General features: G+C 39.9%; 1 protein-coding gene across 1 annotated transcript in view; it reads left to right on the top strand.

The window, feature by feature from the left end:
• The window catches only part of LOC139726095 (hydrocephalus-inducing protein homolog), a 96,028-nt gene that overhangs the window by 13,653 nt on the left and 61,795 nt on the right, over positions 1–20,580 (top strand). The window contains exons 13-34 of the mRNA XM_071637178.1: positions 893–993; positions 1,794–1,929; positions 2,672–2,836; positions 3,486–3,638; positions 4,366–4,469; positions 5,179–5,313; positions 5,871–6,012; positions 6,607–6,719; positions 7,546–7,696; positions 8,975–9,112; positions 9,557–9,685; positions 10,140–10,362; positions 11,383–11,421; positions 13,172–13,323; positions 13,973–14,260; positions 14,887–15,051; positions 15,827–16,036; positions 16,893–17,114; positions 17,772–18,038; positions 18,420–18,592; positions 19,085–19,358; positions 19,855–20,049. Of these exons, the coding sequence (XP_071493279.1) occupies positions 893–993; positions 1,794–1,929; positions 2,672–2,836; positions 3,486–3,638; positions 4,366–4,469; positions 5,179–5,313; positions 5,871–6,012; positions 6,607–6,719; positions 7,546–7,696; positions 8,975–9,112; positions 9,557–9,685; positions 10,140–10,362; positions 11,383–11,421; positions 13,172–13,323; positions 13,973–14,260; positions 14,887–15,051; positions 15,827–16,036; positions 16,893–17,114; positions 17,772–18,038; positions 18,420–18,592; positions 19,085–19,358; positions 19,855–20,049 (3,675 nt within the window). The remainder of the gene's footprint in view (positions 1–892; positions 994–1,793; positions 1,930–2,671; positions 2,837–3,485; positions 3,639–4,365; positions 4,470–5,178; positions 5,314–5,870; positions 6,013–6,606; positions 6,720–7,545; positions 7,697–8,974; positions 9,113–9,556; positions 9,686–10,139; positions 10,363–11,382; positions 11,422–13,171; positions 13,324–13,972; positions 14,261–14,886; positions 15,052–15,826; positions 16,037–16,892; positions 17,115–17,771; positions 18,039–18,419; positions 18,593–19,084; positions 19,359–19,854; positions 20,050–20,580) is intronic.

The raw sequence follows: 20,580 nt of genomic DNA, 5'->3' as shown, positions 1-20,580 counted from the left end.
TTTCATATTCATATGTTGTGTGAATAGCAGGTTGTTGGTTTTTTTTTTTTTTGTGAACTACTTAATGAATCCAACACAATGTAATAACACAATATGCAAAACCTGTGCAAAGTTTGTACTGTTCAAGGGAGAGACCCATACGTATTCATGAACTTCTCATGAAACATGGCAGTGCACGAGACCTGATGCTGCCATGTACTTATCGTACAATTGTATATCGGGACATTGTGTCTAAATGGCCTCAGGTCAATGTGTGGTATATCTATGCATTATGATTATATGATAACTTGTTGTGTCTGAAATTGCTGCTATAAGTATTTGAAAGTCTGAGAAAGGGAAGACAAGGATATCAATGATAAAATGTTCAGGTTTTTACAATGGTCAAATGCTTTATCTGATCTTGACAGTGATACAAACAGTAAGCTATATATCGGTACTTCTCTAAGTTTATCGACATTCTCACTGTATTTCTGCACTGTGTTGCTGCCATGCCTAGATGATTAACTTGTGGGTAATTTGGAGTCAGAAAGCAGATACAAATATCTAGGTTCTCCTGTGTGTCATTGCACTACTGATTCTCTACATTTGTGTTGCTGTTCAAATTAATGATTAAACAAACAGGAAAAGAATGAGTAGTTTTCAAACTGTTGATTTATGTTAGCACCTGTCCATGTCAAATTAAGGTTTGAACTAAAAAGTTTACTGCAGCAAAGGGTATATTGTGTTTTGGAGATACATTTGTATGGGGGCAGATATGTGCCACTATCACTAACATGATGTTGCTTGTAGGAGAGTCTCAACAATTCATTACTCTGTGCAGAGAATTTTGTGTGGCATCACCCCCATTCTGGTTTGTAGCAAACTCAAAGATACACATTATTTTCCCACCCAGGTTGAGCTGACTTCGAACTCCCTCAAGAAGTATGACATGGCCCTGGTCGTCGACATCATCGGAGTGGGACAGGAGCTCCTGTCGCTGCCCATCTCTGCCCGGTAAGTTGATGGTAGAGTGTCTATCAATGTTTTTACCCTTTACTGTGCTTTGGTCGTTGAATGAATGCCGCATGTGTTGGAGCCCTCTCTTCCTCAGTTAGCGCAGACATCTGGCAATTTGTGTCAATGAAATAGAGATTACCTAATTCCCCTTATCCCCATAGTGTCATCATGGTCCTCCCGTTTGATTGAGGCACATTATTACACCTGAGTGGGCTTGCTAATTTACAACTAGGACAAGTTTGGATGGATTACTGTATGATGATGATGAAAAATTTGGCATGTTATGTGAAGGGTTATGGATACTGTGCACTGGATCATCAGGACTCATGAATTTGTGTGTATATTATTAGAGTGCACACATATTTCTGATTTCTGTTGTGATTATCTCTTTGAAGTATTTGGTCATAATGAGGGAATTGTGATCAACAATGGCAATATTGACACTGTAAAAACATTGTGAGTCATCTCCTGTATGTACAGTTCTATAGTTTTTCTTATACATGGTGTATAGAGCATTCATGCAACTTGTGGACCCTCATTGTGTGCCCTCTTTATAAAAACAAAAACACACAAATGAAAGAAAGAGAGGGAAAGCATCTTTAGTGTTCACAAAATGTCTTTTACACATTGTTTCCAGTAATCTTGTTTCCCCTTGAACTTGAACACATTGACCATGATCATTAGTACTCAAAACTTTGCTGAAAAACAAAAGAAACTCACAGGAATGCAGACATACCTTGTACATGTCTGAAAGTTTTACAATGTGTAATCATCACATATCTTGTGCCTCTCTGCAGGTGTGTGGTGCCCTCTATTGGTGTGGTAACACCCATTCTGGATTACACAAGATGCTTCCTGAACCACCCCTACGAGCTGTGCGCCCGGCTTTGCAATGACTCGGACATGCCGGCCAAGTATGACCTGGTACCACAGGTGAGCTGTCAAGTCAATGTATGATAATTGTCTGGAAATTCCTAGAAATCTAACTGATGTTTGCCATATATCGATGAATAGCCTCCATAGAGAAGTTCTGTGATAGAGCTATTTTTTCTCTCAGTAGATTACATTTCCAATGAAAATTTGCATGATATTGATGTACATTTAATAACTTCGTCTGTTTTGCTGTCGGTAGTGTAATAATACCCAAGGATGGTGCACATCCCAAACAACTTTGTTCATTTACATTGGTAGCTGCTCTCATAAATGATGCTCACAAATGAAGTTTTGTATGGTTATAGTATTTCATTTCTTCTGGTACAACCTCTAAATATTGGCACAGTTTTGTGTATGTCTGATTTCCTTCACATTATTGCCTTCTTTGCCTGTAGCAGTTCTTGTCATAGTCACACAGACAGACAGACAGACAAACAAACAAACACAGGTTCAGTTTAAGGAACAACTAATCCCCATTCAGTAACTAACTATCAAATATTCCGTCAACATTATTCCCTCCCTCTCCTGTTCTCTCTGTCTATCACTGGTATCTGTCTGATATTCCCTTTTTCTGTATATTAACCCGCTGAGGACCGTTTGATTTTGCTACAACAGGCATTTCCCATAGACACCTGCCTGAGTATGCTGGGGATTCATCCTCAACGGGGTAAATAGGAGATTTTGATCAAAGTGTGAGAAAAAAAATAGTGTCGAACCGTATGGCATCCATTCGTTGTAACAGGTTGTAGATGAGATGACGTGCCTGCTGTTCAGCAGCCCCCAGCCGACGGGCATCTTACCGCCCCACACCACCCTGAGGGTGCCCCTGGTCATCACACCTCAGGATCTGGAGGAGCTGGAGACGTTTGCAGAGTTTAGCATCTTTGGCTCCATGGAACCCCCTCTGGTAGGCCATTTTTCAAATGATGATGATACCCAACAACCAATATGCCCTTTTTGAGACTGATAAAAATTGTTTTAAATGTCATTACAACCTTACAGTTATAAAAAACCTACTTATTATGTTTGATTTTAGAGGAGATCTTCTTTGGTAGACATCAAGAAGATATTACACATAGACAACACATTGGACAGTAGTAATCTTTCAGCATAGTTTGTGAATGAAATCACTTGGTATTGAATGCCATTAATATGTGATGTTAGAATTTATCTGTGAGAATCTATATTGCTGGCTTTCCTGAATTTTGATGAGTATAATGCGGAAAGTGCTGTTGTAATGCTGTTCACTGAAACCAAAGGATATATGTTGCAGAGACTCACACAAATATAAAAGGCATCAACACTAGCAAAGCTACTATTTCTGGTTAAAAATGAAACCATCAAAATTTTACATTATTACTCTCCTGTGGCACTCCATTTGCAACTATTTATGTTTTGACTAGTTTTGTATGTACTGTAGCAGATGCTTCAAGTGCATCGTTTCTCCAATTTGCACAAGATTCATGCCACGAATGTTTCTAGTTGTACAGTACATTGTAGAGCCCTCCACAAACATGACTGCTGTCACTGTTTATTCTTCCTGTCTCCATGTGCAGCAAGTGACTTTGAAGTGCATTGGAGAGGGGCCGGTGGTTCACGTCACCCCCACTGAGATCGACTGGGGCCAGACCACGGTGCTGACCGACGTGTCCAGAGTGGTGACCCTTTCTAATGAGAGCCTCATCCCAGCTCCCTTCTCGTGCAGTATGGTGAGAAACCACACACTTCTGTTAGAGTCCATGGAATATTTCTCCTTTCTGTTTTGTTTTGTTTTGCTATGTTAGATTGCATCGAAAGTATCATTGCATTGCTGTAGAAACCCAGTCATTAAGTAATGCAACAGGTTTTAATACTTAAAGCAGGGCTTCACACTAACTTTTATTTTTGGTGGCCCAAAGGCAAACATCCGACCTTTTTTGGTGTCCCGATTAGGCCACAAAATTCTTCATTTCTGAAATTTTGGTGGCCTGACTTGCGTTTTTGGTGGCCCCGGGCCACCGTTAGTGTCGAACCCTGCTTAAAGTCAAACTACACTTTCAGTAAAGCTTCAGTTCTAGTACAAGAAAAAAAATTTGTTCATATCGATCTACACATATAAGCAAAGTTCTCAATTCAATTCATCATCTGATTTTCAGCACTAACTAATCGCTACACTAATATAACGACTTCTCTCTCTACTCAAAGTCTTGTTGAGAGCCTGTGAATAACCTCTTCTTTCCAAAAGAATCTGATGATAAAGCATTGATTTCAATATGATTCCACTTTTAACAGTTTGCTGAGATCATATGAGTTCTTCTGGAGATATCTTTGATTGATGCAAAATACAGAGATTTTACCGTGCAAGTTGGGTCAATCTAGGTATTGTAGCATTGATTTGCCAGGATGTGTAGCGAGGGAAATAGAGAGTAATCCTGATGTGATGGTTTCATGTTGCAGGTGCGTCCCAACACGCTGTGGAAGGTGGAGCCAAGCGAGGGCGTCATTCCTCCCGAGGACACCCTGGATGTCACCCTGACGGTCAACCTAGATGACTGCATCAGGTTTGTATAAATTGGACACAAAGTGATGAATTTTGTGATTTGAAATGACCAGAGAGGTCACTTACAATTGTATTTGTGTTGATCTCCTGCTATATAGCAAGATATATCTTGTCAGCTCTAGGTGACCACCACTTGTTGACCATGACTTAATGACTGTCACTGTTATCAAACCATCCCTTTATCCAATTGACTGGTTAGATGCCCATATCTTGGTACCACAAAGTCCTTTCTCAGGTATGAAGTCAAAGGTTTAGTGAAATACTGTACTTGTTATTTTTTAATCTCTAACTTAAATTCTCAACTAATGCAGTAACTATCATTCCAAAAGAAGATGTGCAAATAGCGCAAATAGTTGCATCTGTTCAGCTTCAAAATCTTTTAGGGGTGTAGACTCGGAAGCAAAGTCTGTACAAAATGTAGATGATCACCTTTTTACATACAATTTGTGCATTTTTGCCATAATCATTCATTTCCTTGATAATACCGACAGGCAGATCTCTTTCAATTCAATTCAATTCAATTGTGCATTGCTTCCATGCAACATTAGGTAATAGAAATACAAAATATGCATCTTCTAGATAATTTTGTGAACAATCTGTAAGAAATACAATTCATAAAGTTTGATTAAAGAATACTTTACAGTTGATATGACATATTTCTTGGTCTGATAATATACTCAGGATAAGAATTTCCTATCTTTGTGTTGCAGGTTCCAGGACAAGTTGGCCATTGCCTTCAAACACAGCCAGACCAGGACAGTCAAGGTCCAGGCCTATGGTCATGGCACCACCATCGTCTCAGACCCACCCATGACGCCCACTATTGAGCTGGGCCACCATTTCAGGTTAGCTGACTTCATATGATCACAAAGTCTTATCCTATCAGGGATGTCAAGAGTTCAGAGTTTAGTCTGCTCTCCGATTTTTCTGCTCTGCCCCAAACCTACTTTTCAGACTTTCTGGCAATTTGAATGCAATGAAATTTTCACAGATTAATGCACTTCAGACCTTTTTTTTCACAAGTTTCAAATTTTTTCAGATTGTTTTTTTTTTTTTTTTCTGCAAGGACTCACACCCCTGTCCCATCTTTCAGACAAGTTTTTTCAATCATTGTATGCCTCTATTGTAATAATTTGCAATAAACTTTTGGATTGAGGGAGGCAGAATAAACAGAAGAAGAAAGAAGTAAAAAACGAAGAAGAAAGGAGGAGAGCTAAGGAAAGAGGCGGAGGAAATGAAGAGGAGAATAAAGAAGTGGAAGAAGCATTTTTTATTTCCACCAAGTAATAAAACAGAATTTTTAATATCTCCTTACCGAAACAAGAATGTAAAATTCATTATATTTCTTTGGAACATTTTCTAAAGTCTTCATATTTGCATAATTTATCTTTGCCTGGAGCAGTAGTAAGCCATGCCAGAGAACCTTCACTCTGACAAACAAGGGTCGACGTCACCAGCAGCTTTTCTGGACCACCGAGGGTTTCGCCCCCATCAAGATCAAGAGTAGAGAACCAGATTACAACCCTCTGGATGTCAAGTATCAGGTGAGTGATGATTTCCAGAGTTCAATCACTTGCCTTCTTTACCTTGTTTTTGTGTCTTCGCTGTGAAGTGAAAATGTATTTAGTCTGTCATATGTGATTAAGAATTGCAACTTGCAGGATGAAAACTTAACATGGAATGAAAGTTATGATTATTGTAAAAATTCATTACCCATACATCTGAAATTGTAAATTGATGTACGTCCATTGAATTAAAGTTCAAGAGGATATCTGCAAAATGTCATAATGTATTGTAAGGACTGTCCGTGATTTTTTCATGCTATTTAGATGCATATTCTTTTCGCAATAATGCTCTCATACTCTTTGTCATTTTGTATGTGATCACACAGCACCATTCTCTTTTTCTAAGCTGGTAATCAAATGGAATAACAAGAATCATGTTTGTACTAATTACCATGTCAGCTTTTAGCCTTGCCTTGTTGAAGCAAAATATGATATATGTTCAAAGAGGCATGAGTAGACATTTATTTGGAATACCAATGAAGTGTTTTGCTGTTTGATTTGCTGAAGAATTTAACACCCCAAGTCACCTGAATGGCACGAAGTAGTGAAATATTTCTTGTTTGATTCACACAGAAAATGCCGCCACCCGCCCCGCCTCCAAGACCGGTATTCAGTCTGACTCCATCCCGGTTTGAGTTGGAGCCAGGAGAGAGTATTGAGGTCTGCCTGGATGGGGAGAGCACTGAGTGAGTACATAGTTTTCAGGCATCATCACCCTGTACACATTCTACTCAACGATATATTTCTCACAAGACAGTCTGCATCAAGCATTCTGAGGCCTGTACATCCCCCTCCCCCCCCCCAAAAAAAAGCATGAGTAGTCTATATTCAGAGTTCCACAATTGTAGCATCCTATCACAGTGTTGTCATCACTTTGTGAGTGTTGATGGTTTGAAGTCAGGAAGTTTTAGTATAGCCATCACAAAGCACTCGGTTATATGAGTGTTCAACAGAGAGTTTTGTGCATTGGATAAATATCAGAGATCTTTCTTCCTCTCAAACACCCAGTCCTTTCTGCTAATGCATATTTTTGTTGTAAAATGCACAGTCCATGTGCACAGTGACAAAAGAAAATAAAGATAAAAAATGGAAGTTTCTAACTCTGTATGTTTAAATAATCATTTTAGTTTTGACCTGTTAAACATGAAGATGGAGATGTTTTGTTTATGTTCAGAAGTTTACAGCCAAATATATTTGATGATGAAAAATTAAACACGACACTGAAAAGTTAAATGTTCAGCAAATTTGTGTAGTATTGCAGTGATGTAAGTTGCTTTTATTATGACATCTGAGAATTGATGACTTGATCGTTGTAAGCACAGACAAATAAGTTTGTTTATCTATACTTGTATGTGTTCATTCATTGATTCACTCATTGAATCAATGTTATTCTTCTGCATTAATTAATTCTCTTATTCAGTCTTTTATTAATCAATTAATTCATATATCATATCATTCATGTACATATTCATAAATAACTTTGCATATTCATATCTCACCCTCCCATCACAGACCCAAGGTAGTGAAGGAGAGGATGCTATGCCATGCCATCATCGGTAGGACCAGTGGCAAGGAGAAGATTATGAAGACTGACGTCAGCATCACCTTTATCAGTCCCCTCCTGGAGTTCTCCGCCAAGCAGGTGGCATTCAAGGTGGAAAAGGTGGGTCACTCCAGGGGGGTATATCCACACCCCTACTTTACTCTCAATGTCACTATAGTTACTGTAAAAGTTGATATTTTCGCGCGAGTAATTTTTTGCGCTCGGCCGGGTAAGATGGATTTTGCGTGTTTTTAATTCCGCGGAATCAGGACATTTACTACTGGAACATATGGCATGCAAAAATGTTCGCATGCTTTTATTTTCGCAAAATGCGGGAAAATTTCCACTTTTACAGTAATGAATTTCTCGCCTAGTCAGTGAAGAATGCCCCTTGTCATTTGGATTTTAGACTTGTGAATGATTTATGATTGGTTGCATCGGGGTTGCCGAATTATTAGTGGAAGATATATGCATCCACAAATCATTCATATTCTACTTTTTATTGACCTTTGACCTTGACCTTTGACCTATATTGTACATTTTGCTACAAAATGCTACTCCTTCGCCATTTCTAACCCGATTTCGATTCCGTTTGCTTTATATGATGGCACTAGGTGAGGGCTTCAAAACTTCTACACAGAATTTTGACCTTTGACTTCTTTGACCTTTGACCTTGATTTTTGACCTATATTGTACATTTTGCTACAAAATGCTACTCCTTCGCCATTTCTAACCCGATTTCGATTCCGTTTGCTTTATGTGATGGCACTAGGTGAGGGCTTCAAAACTTCTACACAGAATTTTGACCTTTGCCTTCTTTGACCTTTGACCTTGATTTTTGACCTATATTGTACATTTTGCTACAAAATGCTACTCCTTCGCCATTTCTAACCCGATTTCGATTCCGTTTGCTTTATATGATGGCACTAGGTGAGGGCTTCAAAACTTCTACACAGAATTTTGATCTTTGCCTTCTTTGACCTTTGACCTTGATTTTTGACCTGTATAGACATGTAATGCATTATTGTGGTCTGCTGAATGTATTCTGACACTGCCCAGAAAAAGGTTCCAAGAGTGATTGACTTTTTACCACCTTACAGTGTTTCGGACATAAGCAGCAGTACTCAGTGACAAAACATGAAAGCCATACAGTCATTGCACAATAAAATCTACATATTCCTGTCTTTCAAATAAGCGTAAGAGTTTCGTAATTTCTCAACCATAATTTTCATTGAAAAGTTCAATGACATTAAAAGTTTTCTTCTTTCCTGATCTTGAGCTTACAGACATGGTGTGGGCACATAATATACCAAACAAAACCAAAAGCCTATGACTAATGTCATGTCTGCTTTTCTTCTCAAAATTTCCTCCCCTTTTCCAATGATGTTGCTGCTTCAGCACCCCGATGATGTGCTGACCAAGAAGTACAACGAGCTGACCATGACCAACGTGTCCTCCTTACCGCTGCACACCACCATCACCCTGGAGGAACCCTTCCAGCTCATCGAAGATGGGGTGGAACCCCTCTCATCCTTGGTGGGTGTGATGAGCCTCAGTCTGTGCTTTCTCGTTAATTTGCATTCATGCACTGCTCCATGCTTGCATCCAAGGGGCAAATCTTTTAGTGCAGGAAAATGATTTTTACGCGAAGATGTGATGATGATGATGATGATGATGATGATGATGATGATGGATGGTTATAGCAAGGAGTGTGTAAATGACTATGAAGACAGCAATGATTATCATGTTAAACATATGGAAGAATGTTAATTATATGGAAGGATTGTCATCAGAAATATATCAAAGAGCGGTGTATACTGAAGGGCATTCTGTGTTAAATCAAGCCATACAGAATGTACAGAAGGCTTCAAAGTCATCTAAATTTTCATTGTCAGTCTGTTCCCTTCTGCCCACTAATTGCAATTCCTAAATATATCTGTTTATTTGTTTGTTTGTTTGTTTTCTGTTCGAATGAATCAGGAGGTGGCCCTTGAAGTCGGTGACAGTAAGCAGCTGACCATCCAGTTTGACCCGGCCTACCAGAACGACGCCCACAGCCGCATCGCTGAGAAGCTTCTTACCGTTACCTACCAGGAGCACCCTCACACGGTGAGTAAAGCACGCTTTAAACCTCTTCACATTATGTCATTGACCAAAGTTGATATGTTATTCTTTACAATGTCTGCTGTTGTTTCTGTGCAGAGATACCCAAGTATTGTTGTTGTGGTGTTATTTTGATATGTATTTTGTTTTTTTAACCAGTCGAAGACTAATCCCGAGTATACTTGGGCAGATGTCTGTGGGAAATGTGTGTTATAGCAAAATCAGCCCGTCCTCAACGGGTTAACAGAAATGGAGATACTTACGTGATTTGACAAATTATCAGGCTTTTTTTTGGTCCCCCACAATGGAAATGATTACATTATGACTGGAAACTGTGATGATTGTTGTTTTAGTGTAGAAATAAATGAAACAAAATCAAATTAACCTCTCCTGTCGTGTGTCCTTGTTCCACTTTAAACCTATCTTTGAATTCTTACAATGTTGTCCATTCTTCAAACAGGACTATGTGAGTCTGCGAGGCGAGGTCTACTTCCCCAACCTGACCTTTGAGAAGATGGAGGTGAACTTTGGCTGCATCCTAAACGACACCGAGGTCACGCGCTACGTCAACATCACCAACAACAGCCCCATGGCTGTCAACTATCGCTGGTCCTTCCTGGAGCCCGAGACGCCCATCATGATCTACCCGTTGCCGGTGCCGCCTGAACCCACGGAGCCTGAAGGTAAGAAATCAATATACATGTAAAACATCTCATCGAGGATGAAATGCACTTTTCACAATCTCAGAACTCCACTGTTTGGCTTGCAAACCACCACTTCATGCTTTGCTGTTGATTTTATCTCATTCTTGTTTGTCTTGTTGGCTCAAAAAGAGACGATGAAGTTTTCTACAGAAAGTGCTCTGACATTGACTTCGATATTACAAATGATGTTTCCCCATGTTAATAAGGTCACTTTTTGTTGTTGAAGGAATTACATATTGAATTTTGCCAAAGTTAGATGTGTAGAAGTGTTTGTTTAGACTAATTTTTTGTATTTCTGAAATATTTTTATAGAATCACCTTAAGCTTGTAAATGACTCTGAACGTGGGTCATAATAAGCATGTTTTCTTTGCCTAGAAGTGCTGATGGTATTCTCTATGAACATGCATGACATACTGCAAGCAAAATATGCACATCTTGATCATCCATCACCATGCTGTATCTCATTTTTGATGCTTTGTGTTCCAAATGCACGCTTTTTTGGACGAGGAGTAGCCATTTGTCACTTCTCAATCACCTCGCTTGAGTGCATAGAGTGTTGAAAATCATTGCCAATGTGTGTATTTATATTCACATCACCTAAATTATCAGACTGCTCTTATTTCTTGTGTGCTCAGCTACATCACCTTGGCCCTGTTGTGCAAAGAGATGAAATAAAGCCTATGAGTCAGAAAATCAAAAATAAGTTAGGTGTCAGCCAATCAGAATTGAGCATTCAGACTTATGTTTGATTTTCTCACTTAAGGTTTGATATCAACTTTTATGCAACAGGGTCTTGGAAGCATCGCATGTGTCAGCTACTTGACTCTGAACAGGACACAACAAATCAATTGCAATCCTCACTCATGCCAGACTACTGTTTGTCCCAGAAATAAAGTCCATTTTTTCTGCTTTTACCCCAACTGTGCTAAACGTATGTTGATGATATAACTTTCAATGAAAACCTGTAAAAAAGGAGATGTTTTGATAGTGAACCTCAGAAAATTATCAGACAGAAAGTGAAATAGCTCAGCAGTCATGTTAGTCTGTCTAAAGGTTCCTGGAGAACATTAATTTTGATGATATTCACCAACCTTCAGATAATGTCAAGTCTGTCTTTTGCCTGCCTTGGTTTGTTTGTTACTTTTATTTTTCTGCATTTATGCAAATATCCTTGTTCGCAAAAAAAAAAAAAAAAAAAAAAATCACATTCCATGCAAAGAATGCATTATTTTTCATCACATTTGTACAACTTTGATTTTGTGAGACTGCGATATCTGCATTTTTCTCCAGTGCTGTACACTCTGTTTTGCCATGCATTTGCAATTCTCTGCTACACCTTTTGCACTCACATCTTTCCACTCTTTTTTTAAAATGCAAGTCATTGAAGAATGTGATATCAGTGAAGGTGAGACATGTGATAATTATGTGCTAATCATTGTGCCTGTTATCGTAACATTGTATACTCTAGAACTGTGTATGTGAATCTTAATGTCTTCTAACCTGTTGTGCTGTATATGGAGGACGAGAATGTGTACCAGATGATGTAAACCCTTTGTGTGTGTTTTGAGTGCCAAATGGTGCAACAATTCCCATAGCATTAAACTCACTGTACAAAGTCATTGGCACAAAAAGACTTAATCTACATGTTTTGTTCCAATTTGTGTTCCCCTTCACTGTCAGTCAAGAACAAGTGCCAGTGACCCCCTTCCAACTTTATCCTGTTTTAGAATCCCCTATGATCTCTATATAGTCAGCAGATCAGAAATAGGCATTCGTCCAGTGAGATTGTGATTCATTCTTTTTTTTATTATCAGATCACTTAATTTCTACTTCCAAGCTCCACAAGCAGGAAGTTGGTTGTGTTAAGTCAGATCTGTCTTTCTGATAATGGGTTTCAGTAAAAATAGATTAATTGCTGTAGGTTCTTTCAGTGCATTTTTTTTGGGTTTTTTTTGCTGAATGTTGTAACAAGGCTAGCAATCATTCAGGTTGCTTTTGAAAAATCAGAAAAATATTGTTTACCTGTTTCTCTCTGAGGCAGTATTTGTAATTGGTCATGAATTATCCTAGAATGACAGACGTGATTGAGTGAAAGAATTCTTATTTTTTTTTTGAATCCAACTTTTCTGTGTGTGAAATCTGACTATCTGTTGAAAGCTGGGAGATGATTGTTCTTTCCATTTTTTTTTTGTTGAATCCCCAACTTTTCTGTGTGTGAAGATTGACATTACTTGAATATGAGACCATTCTAAACCTCCCTTCTTAACAATCATCTCCCAGCATTTCCACTGATTCCCACTGATCAGTTACTATCCTTCCCCTTTAACCTTGTACTTTTGTATAATCCAATCTCAGTTTGATAAGCCCAGTTGATTACCGCTCATTGCCTCTGACATGTTTGTATTACTTCTAAGGCCCAAAGACATCTTCACTTTCACAATTTGTGTTTTTGTGAATTTCTGTTTCTCTGTCACTGGCATGTTATTATACAACAGGGGAGTATGTTCAGTATTATGGTGCCGATATCATTTTATGTACTCATTTTGATTTATGTAAGCCCATTTAATTGTCAGTAACAGCTGGTTTTTTTTTTCTTCCTTTCATCTATGCTTATATGGCGAGCTGAAATACTGGAAAGTTTGTGAATTTGTGTTACAGACTTTGTGTCACATGAAAAATATTGACAGACATCTTGAAACTATCAGGATGGAGGGAGTGAAACAAATGTGTGATATTACTATCCCATGATGTGCTAAGTAGAGTCATTCTTCCCCCACCCTCCTGCAGTGGCTGATACTCATGTAGCCTTTGAAGAACCACTGCCAGAGATGGAGCCATCCGAACAGGAGGGGGAACAACAGGCTAATGAGGAAGTTGTTGGAGAAGGAGGAGGAGAAGGAGGAGGGGAGAGTGGGGAGGAGAAAATGGATGAGATGAAGGTGAGATATACTTCAAAGTTAGGTGTTGAAGAATTTAGACAGGCTACAAAATGTTCCCCTACATTTGTTTAAATGTGCTGTCACAGTTATCACATCCATATAACTGTTATCTAGCCTTGATTAGATTTGTTAATGACAAACAGGCATGCTGCCGACAAAGTCTCACTTTCCTGTCCACAATGGCTACATTAATTGGCAAAAGAGCATCCACATTAAGTGAAAGAAAGATAGTATTCAGGGGGGGGGGGGGTGAAGGTTCACCCCTGTAGAGGGAGACATATAGCATAGAGAGATAACTGTTTAGATATGAACATGCTAATTAACAATGATATGTCCATGATAAATGGGGAGGATATTGTCAGACTTTACTTCAGTAGAAGAGATTTAGAATTTATGTTGAATTATTTGCTTATGTATATTTTCCTCAAACATCATCTTTAACTTATAAGAAGATGCAAAGAAATAGCAAATATTCGTTGAGTCACTCATTTCCTCATTCATAATATTTTAACTACTAAGAAGATGACAAAGAAGTCGAATTCAGAAGAAGTGATGAGATTTCAAATAGTCATGAATTTAGTCTTTCACAAGTGCTTCTGTTCTCATTTGTAATATCCCATTGGTCTTGGTCTCCATCTCAAATCCCTAGGATGCAGAAGAGCCTGTCCTGCCGGACAACCCCATTGAGCCGTTGGAGATCCAGATCTCCTCCCCCAGGCCGCCGGACGACTCCGACAAGGCCACCTTCAAGTCCAGCATGGTGGACGACCGCGACCTGACCTCGGAGAAGGACAGCAAGAAAGAGAAGAAGTCCACCAAGCGGAGTCCGCGCAAGGCGACGGCCAAGAGCGGCGGCAGCAAGACCCACAGCAAGGCCAGCATCAAGACGGGCAGCGAGGACAAGAAAGTAGACGACGAAATCGCCACCGTTGACCAGGTCAGTACCGTGATGAGGCCTAGCAAGCCATTGCATCATGAGATTTGAATCTCAACAGGTATTTTACCCCCACGTCACTTACAGACAGATATTATGGAGTCATTTGTTGTTGTCACTGTTGTTGTTGTAGTTGCTGTTGATGTTGTTGTTGTTTTTGTTGTTGTTGTTGTTGTTGTCGTCGTCGTCGTCGTCGTCGTCGTTGTTGTTGTTGTTTTTGATAGTGAGCATCTGTGATATGATGTATGCTTTGACTTTGTCTTCGCTATGATATACAGGGTTATTAAACACTCATAGCCGGGAGCAACAGCGGTGTAAGAGGGTGTAAGGGGTACTTGCAGTGAAAGGGCAATGTGATAAGGAGATTGTCTGGTATGGTGAAATGTGAGTGGATCCTCTCATATCGAAATCGTTAAACAGCTTCTACATGTACAGGCCCCTTTCACTGATCATGGAATCTCCATTGATAATAAGTGCCTAAGTGGGATGAATGCCTATTCTTTTGAGGAGTGCATGGACGCGCGAAATAGTTATTACTTGTACTTGGTATTTCTTTGTTGCGTAGGAATTGCCACTATAAACTGTAGGCGCAGTATTCATTCCGACTTTCATTCCACTACTCCCAACAGCCTCTGAGTGAGCGAGAACCTCCATTGGCTGAGGACGAGGTGCAGACAGTGAGGGCGTCTACACCCCTCACCATCCTGAGACCAGGCACTGCAGCCAGGCAACGGCTCAACAAACTCCAGTACATCCAAGCCATCACTGAACCTACTGCAGTCGGCATCGAAGAGGTGGAGATTGAATGCTATTACATAATTATTTTCTTTGTCACATTCATGGATGCGAAGTGCCAATAAGGGCTCTTGAGTACCACAACACGCAGTGCACTCTTGTTTACTTGTCACTGAGCAGTGTCATGGATTCCAGATTCAAGCATATCTAATGCAGTATTCATAGCAGTGCGTGTTCTGTGTTTGCATTCACTCAGTGATGCCTCCCAGCAATTTTCAGTAGTTTGAATTCCCTTTGTAAAACATTTGGAGGTATCATTTCACTTTCTTTCCATTAGAAGATTAAAAATTGGCAGCATCGTAAATTTCACTTCCCGTCTTGTTGGTTTTATAAGTACCATGAAGGGAGCCAAGAAATAACAACAAATACCAGAAAAACCCCACCTCCATTGATTTTCCTGTAAGGTATGAAAGGCACAATAAGATCTTAGCATCCAACAGTCTCCATGTAGGTAGTACTGATTGTGATCATAGTGCTTAGATAACCAGGGGCAGTTATATCATGAACCATTTTCTATTTCTCTTTTTACTTCAGTCATTTTGACAAATTTGCTGGCATTATCTACTATTTGATGTAATGGAAATAGCATTTATTTTCTGATGATATGTCAAGATCAGTTGTCACTGAATACCATTGGACACTTTATTTGTTTTCATTGTGGATTTTATTCTTTTGAAAGAGGACTTTCATATGCGAATACAGAGAGAGGTGTTAATGAGTAAAGTGTGGAATGCAATGAAACTTTTAATCATAAACGTCACTTCCTCCGTGCAGGTTTTTGACATTCTGCCCCTCTATGGCACCCTCCTACCCGGCGAGTCGGACACGGTCACTTTCACCTTCTACGGCCATGCCGAGATCGGTTCTGAAGCAAGGGCACTGTGCCACGTGGAGGGAGGTCCTTGTTACGAGCTGGAGCTCAAGGGTGAAGCATCTGTCGTACAGTATGAGTTTGACCTCAAGGACATAGACTATGGCAAGCAGGTGAGATTTACTTGCAAGGAATATTTCCATTGCTAGTAGACTGGTAACAATTAGAGTTTTACTCATTCATAGAGCCATCCTTTTATTTTCACTTTTATCCAGTGAACCTAATCATGATCAAAGCACTGTGGCCTGAATGAATGTTTGATCATTTTTGTTTGTTTTTATGATGATACTGTCGTGACACTATGAATTTTTCTCCCATTTATACTGGTGTGTGCATAATGCACTTAGTATTCTGAAACAGTGTTGATGATATTCATGCGTGAAACTTCATTATCCATCACAAAGTTTTAATGATGTAATGAGAGAAGTACCTGATAGGCACACTGACATTTATCTTACTTCTAAAATAAAAACATAGCTTTCCTTCCCTCTTTCCAAACAAGAAGAAATGAAGATGACCATGAGCCAATGTTTGTCTTATGATATGCAGTGCATTGCATTGAGTTATGAATGAAATACTTTTCTCGCCGTGATCATTGTCAATGATGATATTAGTATCCTCTGATCACACAGGTGTTCAGCAGTGAGATTCCGCCTAGCGTACAGCATCCACCCTCTCCCCATTTTCTTTGCGTTTTTGTAAAGAGTAGAGTGTCAAGTAGCATTCTGTTTTGGTTCATCTTCTCTAAAATATATAATCACTCTTTCTTTGGTGTGCCCCCTTAGCAGCAATAAATCAGTTTGATTGACCGAGTTTGAGAATTTTGAAAATTAATGCCTGTACCGATATTGCTCAAAGTTGCACACACTGTTAACAAAAAAAACAACAATAAACAAACAAAATATTAAAAACAAAGAACAGACAAAACACATTTAACATGTGACATCCAATCCCATGTCCCATTCTTAGATGTATGACCATGTGTGCATGGCTGAGATTACCCTGAGGAACACGGGCAAGGTGGCCTTTGACTTCCGGGCCCTCAACATGGACCCGTCCACCAACACCCGGCCCGTGCCCGGGGTGCCCGTCATGACGCCCCACACGGGCCACGTGGAGGCCTACAGTGAGCTCAAGCTGCTGGTCAAGTTCCTGCCGGGGTATCCGGAGAAGTTCCACAAGAGCTTTGAGGTAAGTCACAGAGATATCTTTGTTTTCTGTTGTTGAAACAACCTTCTGAGAGCACCAACAGTCTATACAGTGTACATCCCTTTTTTGTATTCTCTATGTAAGGATGCAGTCATAATAGGTTTCATATGGCCTTTCTGATTCCCTCATGTGCTACGTATGTATATCTTTTGTCTATTTCTTCTATTTTCCTTGTAAATGGGGTGTGCAATATGTTAAGATAGATTTGTTTATTCTTTGTAGCATGTGGAATAAATGAATTGAATTGAATTGTGTGGAATGATGAGAATAATTGTAATTTATACATCGCATGATAATCATCAGTTAATTCTCTATGCGCTTTGCATGCACATTGTAGAAGTCAGGGATACATAACAAGACTGTAATTACTCTCCTAGACTTAAGGAATACATTTCGTGCTGTATTTCTACAGTAACAAAATGAAAATTCATTATTCTTTATTTGTGAAAACAGATGGGTCTTTGGAAATGTAAAGATGCTGCTTTCATTTTTGCATATCCCTTTAGAAGAACGGTCAACAGTCAAAAACACAATTTATAGCTTTTACCATAAGTTGAGCTTGTTCTTTCTGGCAATTTTCAAGTTGTTCTTTGTGTCAGTTAACTCAAGTTGTCACCATCTGGCATTCCTCTGCTGCAGATCCAAGTAGCTCACTTTGAGCCCGACTCCATCAACCTGCACGGTGAGGGCGTCTTCCCCCGCGTCTCCTTTGACCTCCCCCGCTACCCGGACGAGGACGGTCTCTACGCCTCCCTGATGAAGGAGGCCAAGGAGAACCTGGGCCGTGACATCAAGAAGAAGAGTCTCCTGGGGGCAGGGGCGGGAGGAGGGGCAGGGTCCCCTATCCCCTCCCCCACCCCCAGGGACCCTTCGCAGGAGGACGCCAAGTCCATCATGTCCCTGCAGGTATGTGGTTACCATGGTGATGATGATGATGATGTCACAGTGAATACCTGTGCAGTCCATTGTTGTGGTATCCCTTGTCACATGTTGTTTTATTTATATTTGATTGATTTTTATTTTCTTCTTTTAATCCTTTTTAAAAATTTTTACTTCTGGGTGTATCTGTTTGTGTTGTTTATTTTGTGTTTGATTTGTTACATTTGTTTTGCCATATTTTGCTATTTCATGTTGTGCTGTATTCTACGAAAAGGCAATCACAATTTTAAAGCCACTGGCTTTATTGTAATATCCTGGACTCATAATTGCATGTGCAGTTTATGTCAAATGCATGGATGAAATCATTAAAATTGAATTGACTCGAATGGTATCCCTTCTCGCGCACAGAACGAGTTCCCCTCTGAACTGGAGTTACAGCTGGAGGTGGAGCGGCTGCTGGTCAAGGAGTTTGCCATCGATGTCCAGCTGGACACTGCCCGCTCTCTGCAGGCCCAGCACACCCCTGCTGCCCTCACGGCCAACATCACCACGTCGAGGAGCAAGAAGAACGTCAAGGCCAAGTAAGTCATACTTCTATAGAGCCATTCTCACTGCAGAAAATTGCAACACGAAAGCTTGCCATGTTTTACACTGCATGTCCTTGAGACTACGGAAGCTCATGATTATAGGTCCAAGGAAAAAAAATTGTAAAGTTTCTGGAAGAAATGCACGTCATACCCAATATACTTATTCTCCTTTCCCAGCATGCTATTTTGTATTACTTTTCAAGAGTAAATTATTGTATACGTCAATATTTTTACGCGATTAATTTTTCGCACTCAGCAGTTCAAAAACATATTTGTGAGTTCTTGTATGAATTCGCACTGTGCAATTGTCAATCCATTCAAAATGTGCAGATGAAATTGTGAAGATATTTTTGCTGGTTTTAGAATTCGCTCTAACCAAAAGTAGCGTGAAATATGCGCAAATTGTTTTACAGCTGCAAAAATTTCTGCATTTACAGTAGATGCCTAGATGATATTACTAATCAGAGGAAAATATTTGTTTCCCAGGGCCCGTCTGCCAGACTACGTCCTGGACTTCGGCTATGTCGTCTTGGGCACCGTGCGTACTCACATCATCCGAGCCACCAACACGGGCTACTTCTCCGTGTCCTTCGCTGCTGACCGTGCCTCGCTGGCAGGGTCGGGATTCAACGTGGAGCTGGACCGAGTGCGTCACCTGCCGGGGTTCCCTGACCACGAGACAGTGGATTTCAGGGTCAGCTTTGACCCCTTGGGGTCCAACCTGGGACTGGGTGATGTGGAGGCTCTTGTCCCAATCAATGTGAGTCATGTGTACTCCCTTGAAGTGTAGATCTAGTCATAAATTGCAGGGAATGTCAAGTTATTCATTTCCTCTTCTACAAACTAAGTGACATAATATGTAAAAACATCCTTGATTTCAAAAGCCTTGAAAGAAAAAACATGTAGCTTTGATTAGTCAATGAGAAACCAGTGGTCTGTTTCATAAAGAGTTGCGATTGATCTTACGCTTGATTTATTGAGCGTAACTTGGTGAATCGAGCGTAAGTTCAATATTGAGCATAATTCATACTTTTTCGTAAAGATATGCTTGATTTCAAGAAAAATCATGCATAACTGTCAGTAGATTGAGCGTTATTACTTGCGATCAATTGCAAAGTTGTTAAAGGAAATGCAATTTGCGATTGATCGCAACTTACGCTCAATCTTTATGAAACAGGCCCCAGATCTTTAAACTCACTTGTGCAATGCATAGACACTGACATTTGCTTGTGTAACCACTGAATTGACCACTGCAGATTATCAATGGACCGTGTGTATTCCTGCGGCTGAGGGCCTGTGTGACAATGCCAGACATGGAGATCTCCACGGACTGCTTGGAGTTTGGGGAGGTCCAGTGTGGTCAGTGCAAGGTGGTGACCGTCCAGCTGCACAACCACAAGGAAGTCAAGTGCGAATGGTCATCTTTGCCCACTGAAAAGGAGAAGAAACAGGTTAGTGAGCTTGGACATTGCCTCACCGTAGCTTGTGGTCAGTTTCATTCTCTTGCGAGTCATTTCTTTTGTTTGTCTTGGCCTGATGCACGTTTGTGCCCTGTTCTCACAAAAGTCCAATCAAAACTTGAATGTTAAATTGTTGATGCATCTCACAAAATGTTTGATAACTGAGATGTTGAATAGTTTTTGTACACTTTCATTCGGTTCCCTTTCAACAAAACAAGGAATCCTCATCACGATTACATTTTGTGCTTGAATTATCTATGTTATTTTCCTTGTGTGAGAGTTTGTGTGTGGGAGTGTGTTTGCACACACCTCATCACATGGAGACAGGAATGGAGATGCAATGGCTGTAAATAACATTTCAACACACAAATATTGTGTACAGAAGGTATAAGACTTGCTCAAATTGAAAGTTATGCAGTTTTCTCTCTTAGCAACTATAGAAAGCTTTACATAATGGTTCGAAATGTGAAGAGATGCAAAACTGAATGTATTTCATCAATTACCAAACCATGATTAAAAACT

Source organism: Diadema antillarum, unplaced genomic scaffold, assembly GCF_040938485.1.
Source record: "Diadema antillarum isolate AM-2024a unplaced genomic scaffold, OU_Dant_1.0 scf00000017, whole genome shotgun sequence".
Lineage (NCBI taxonomy): Eukaryota > Metazoa > Echinodermata > Echinoidea > Diadematoida > Diadematidae > Diadema > Diadema antillarum.
The sequence above is the reverse complement of the archived record's forward strand: the minus strand, read 5'-3'. Positions and strand labels throughout refer to the sequence as shown.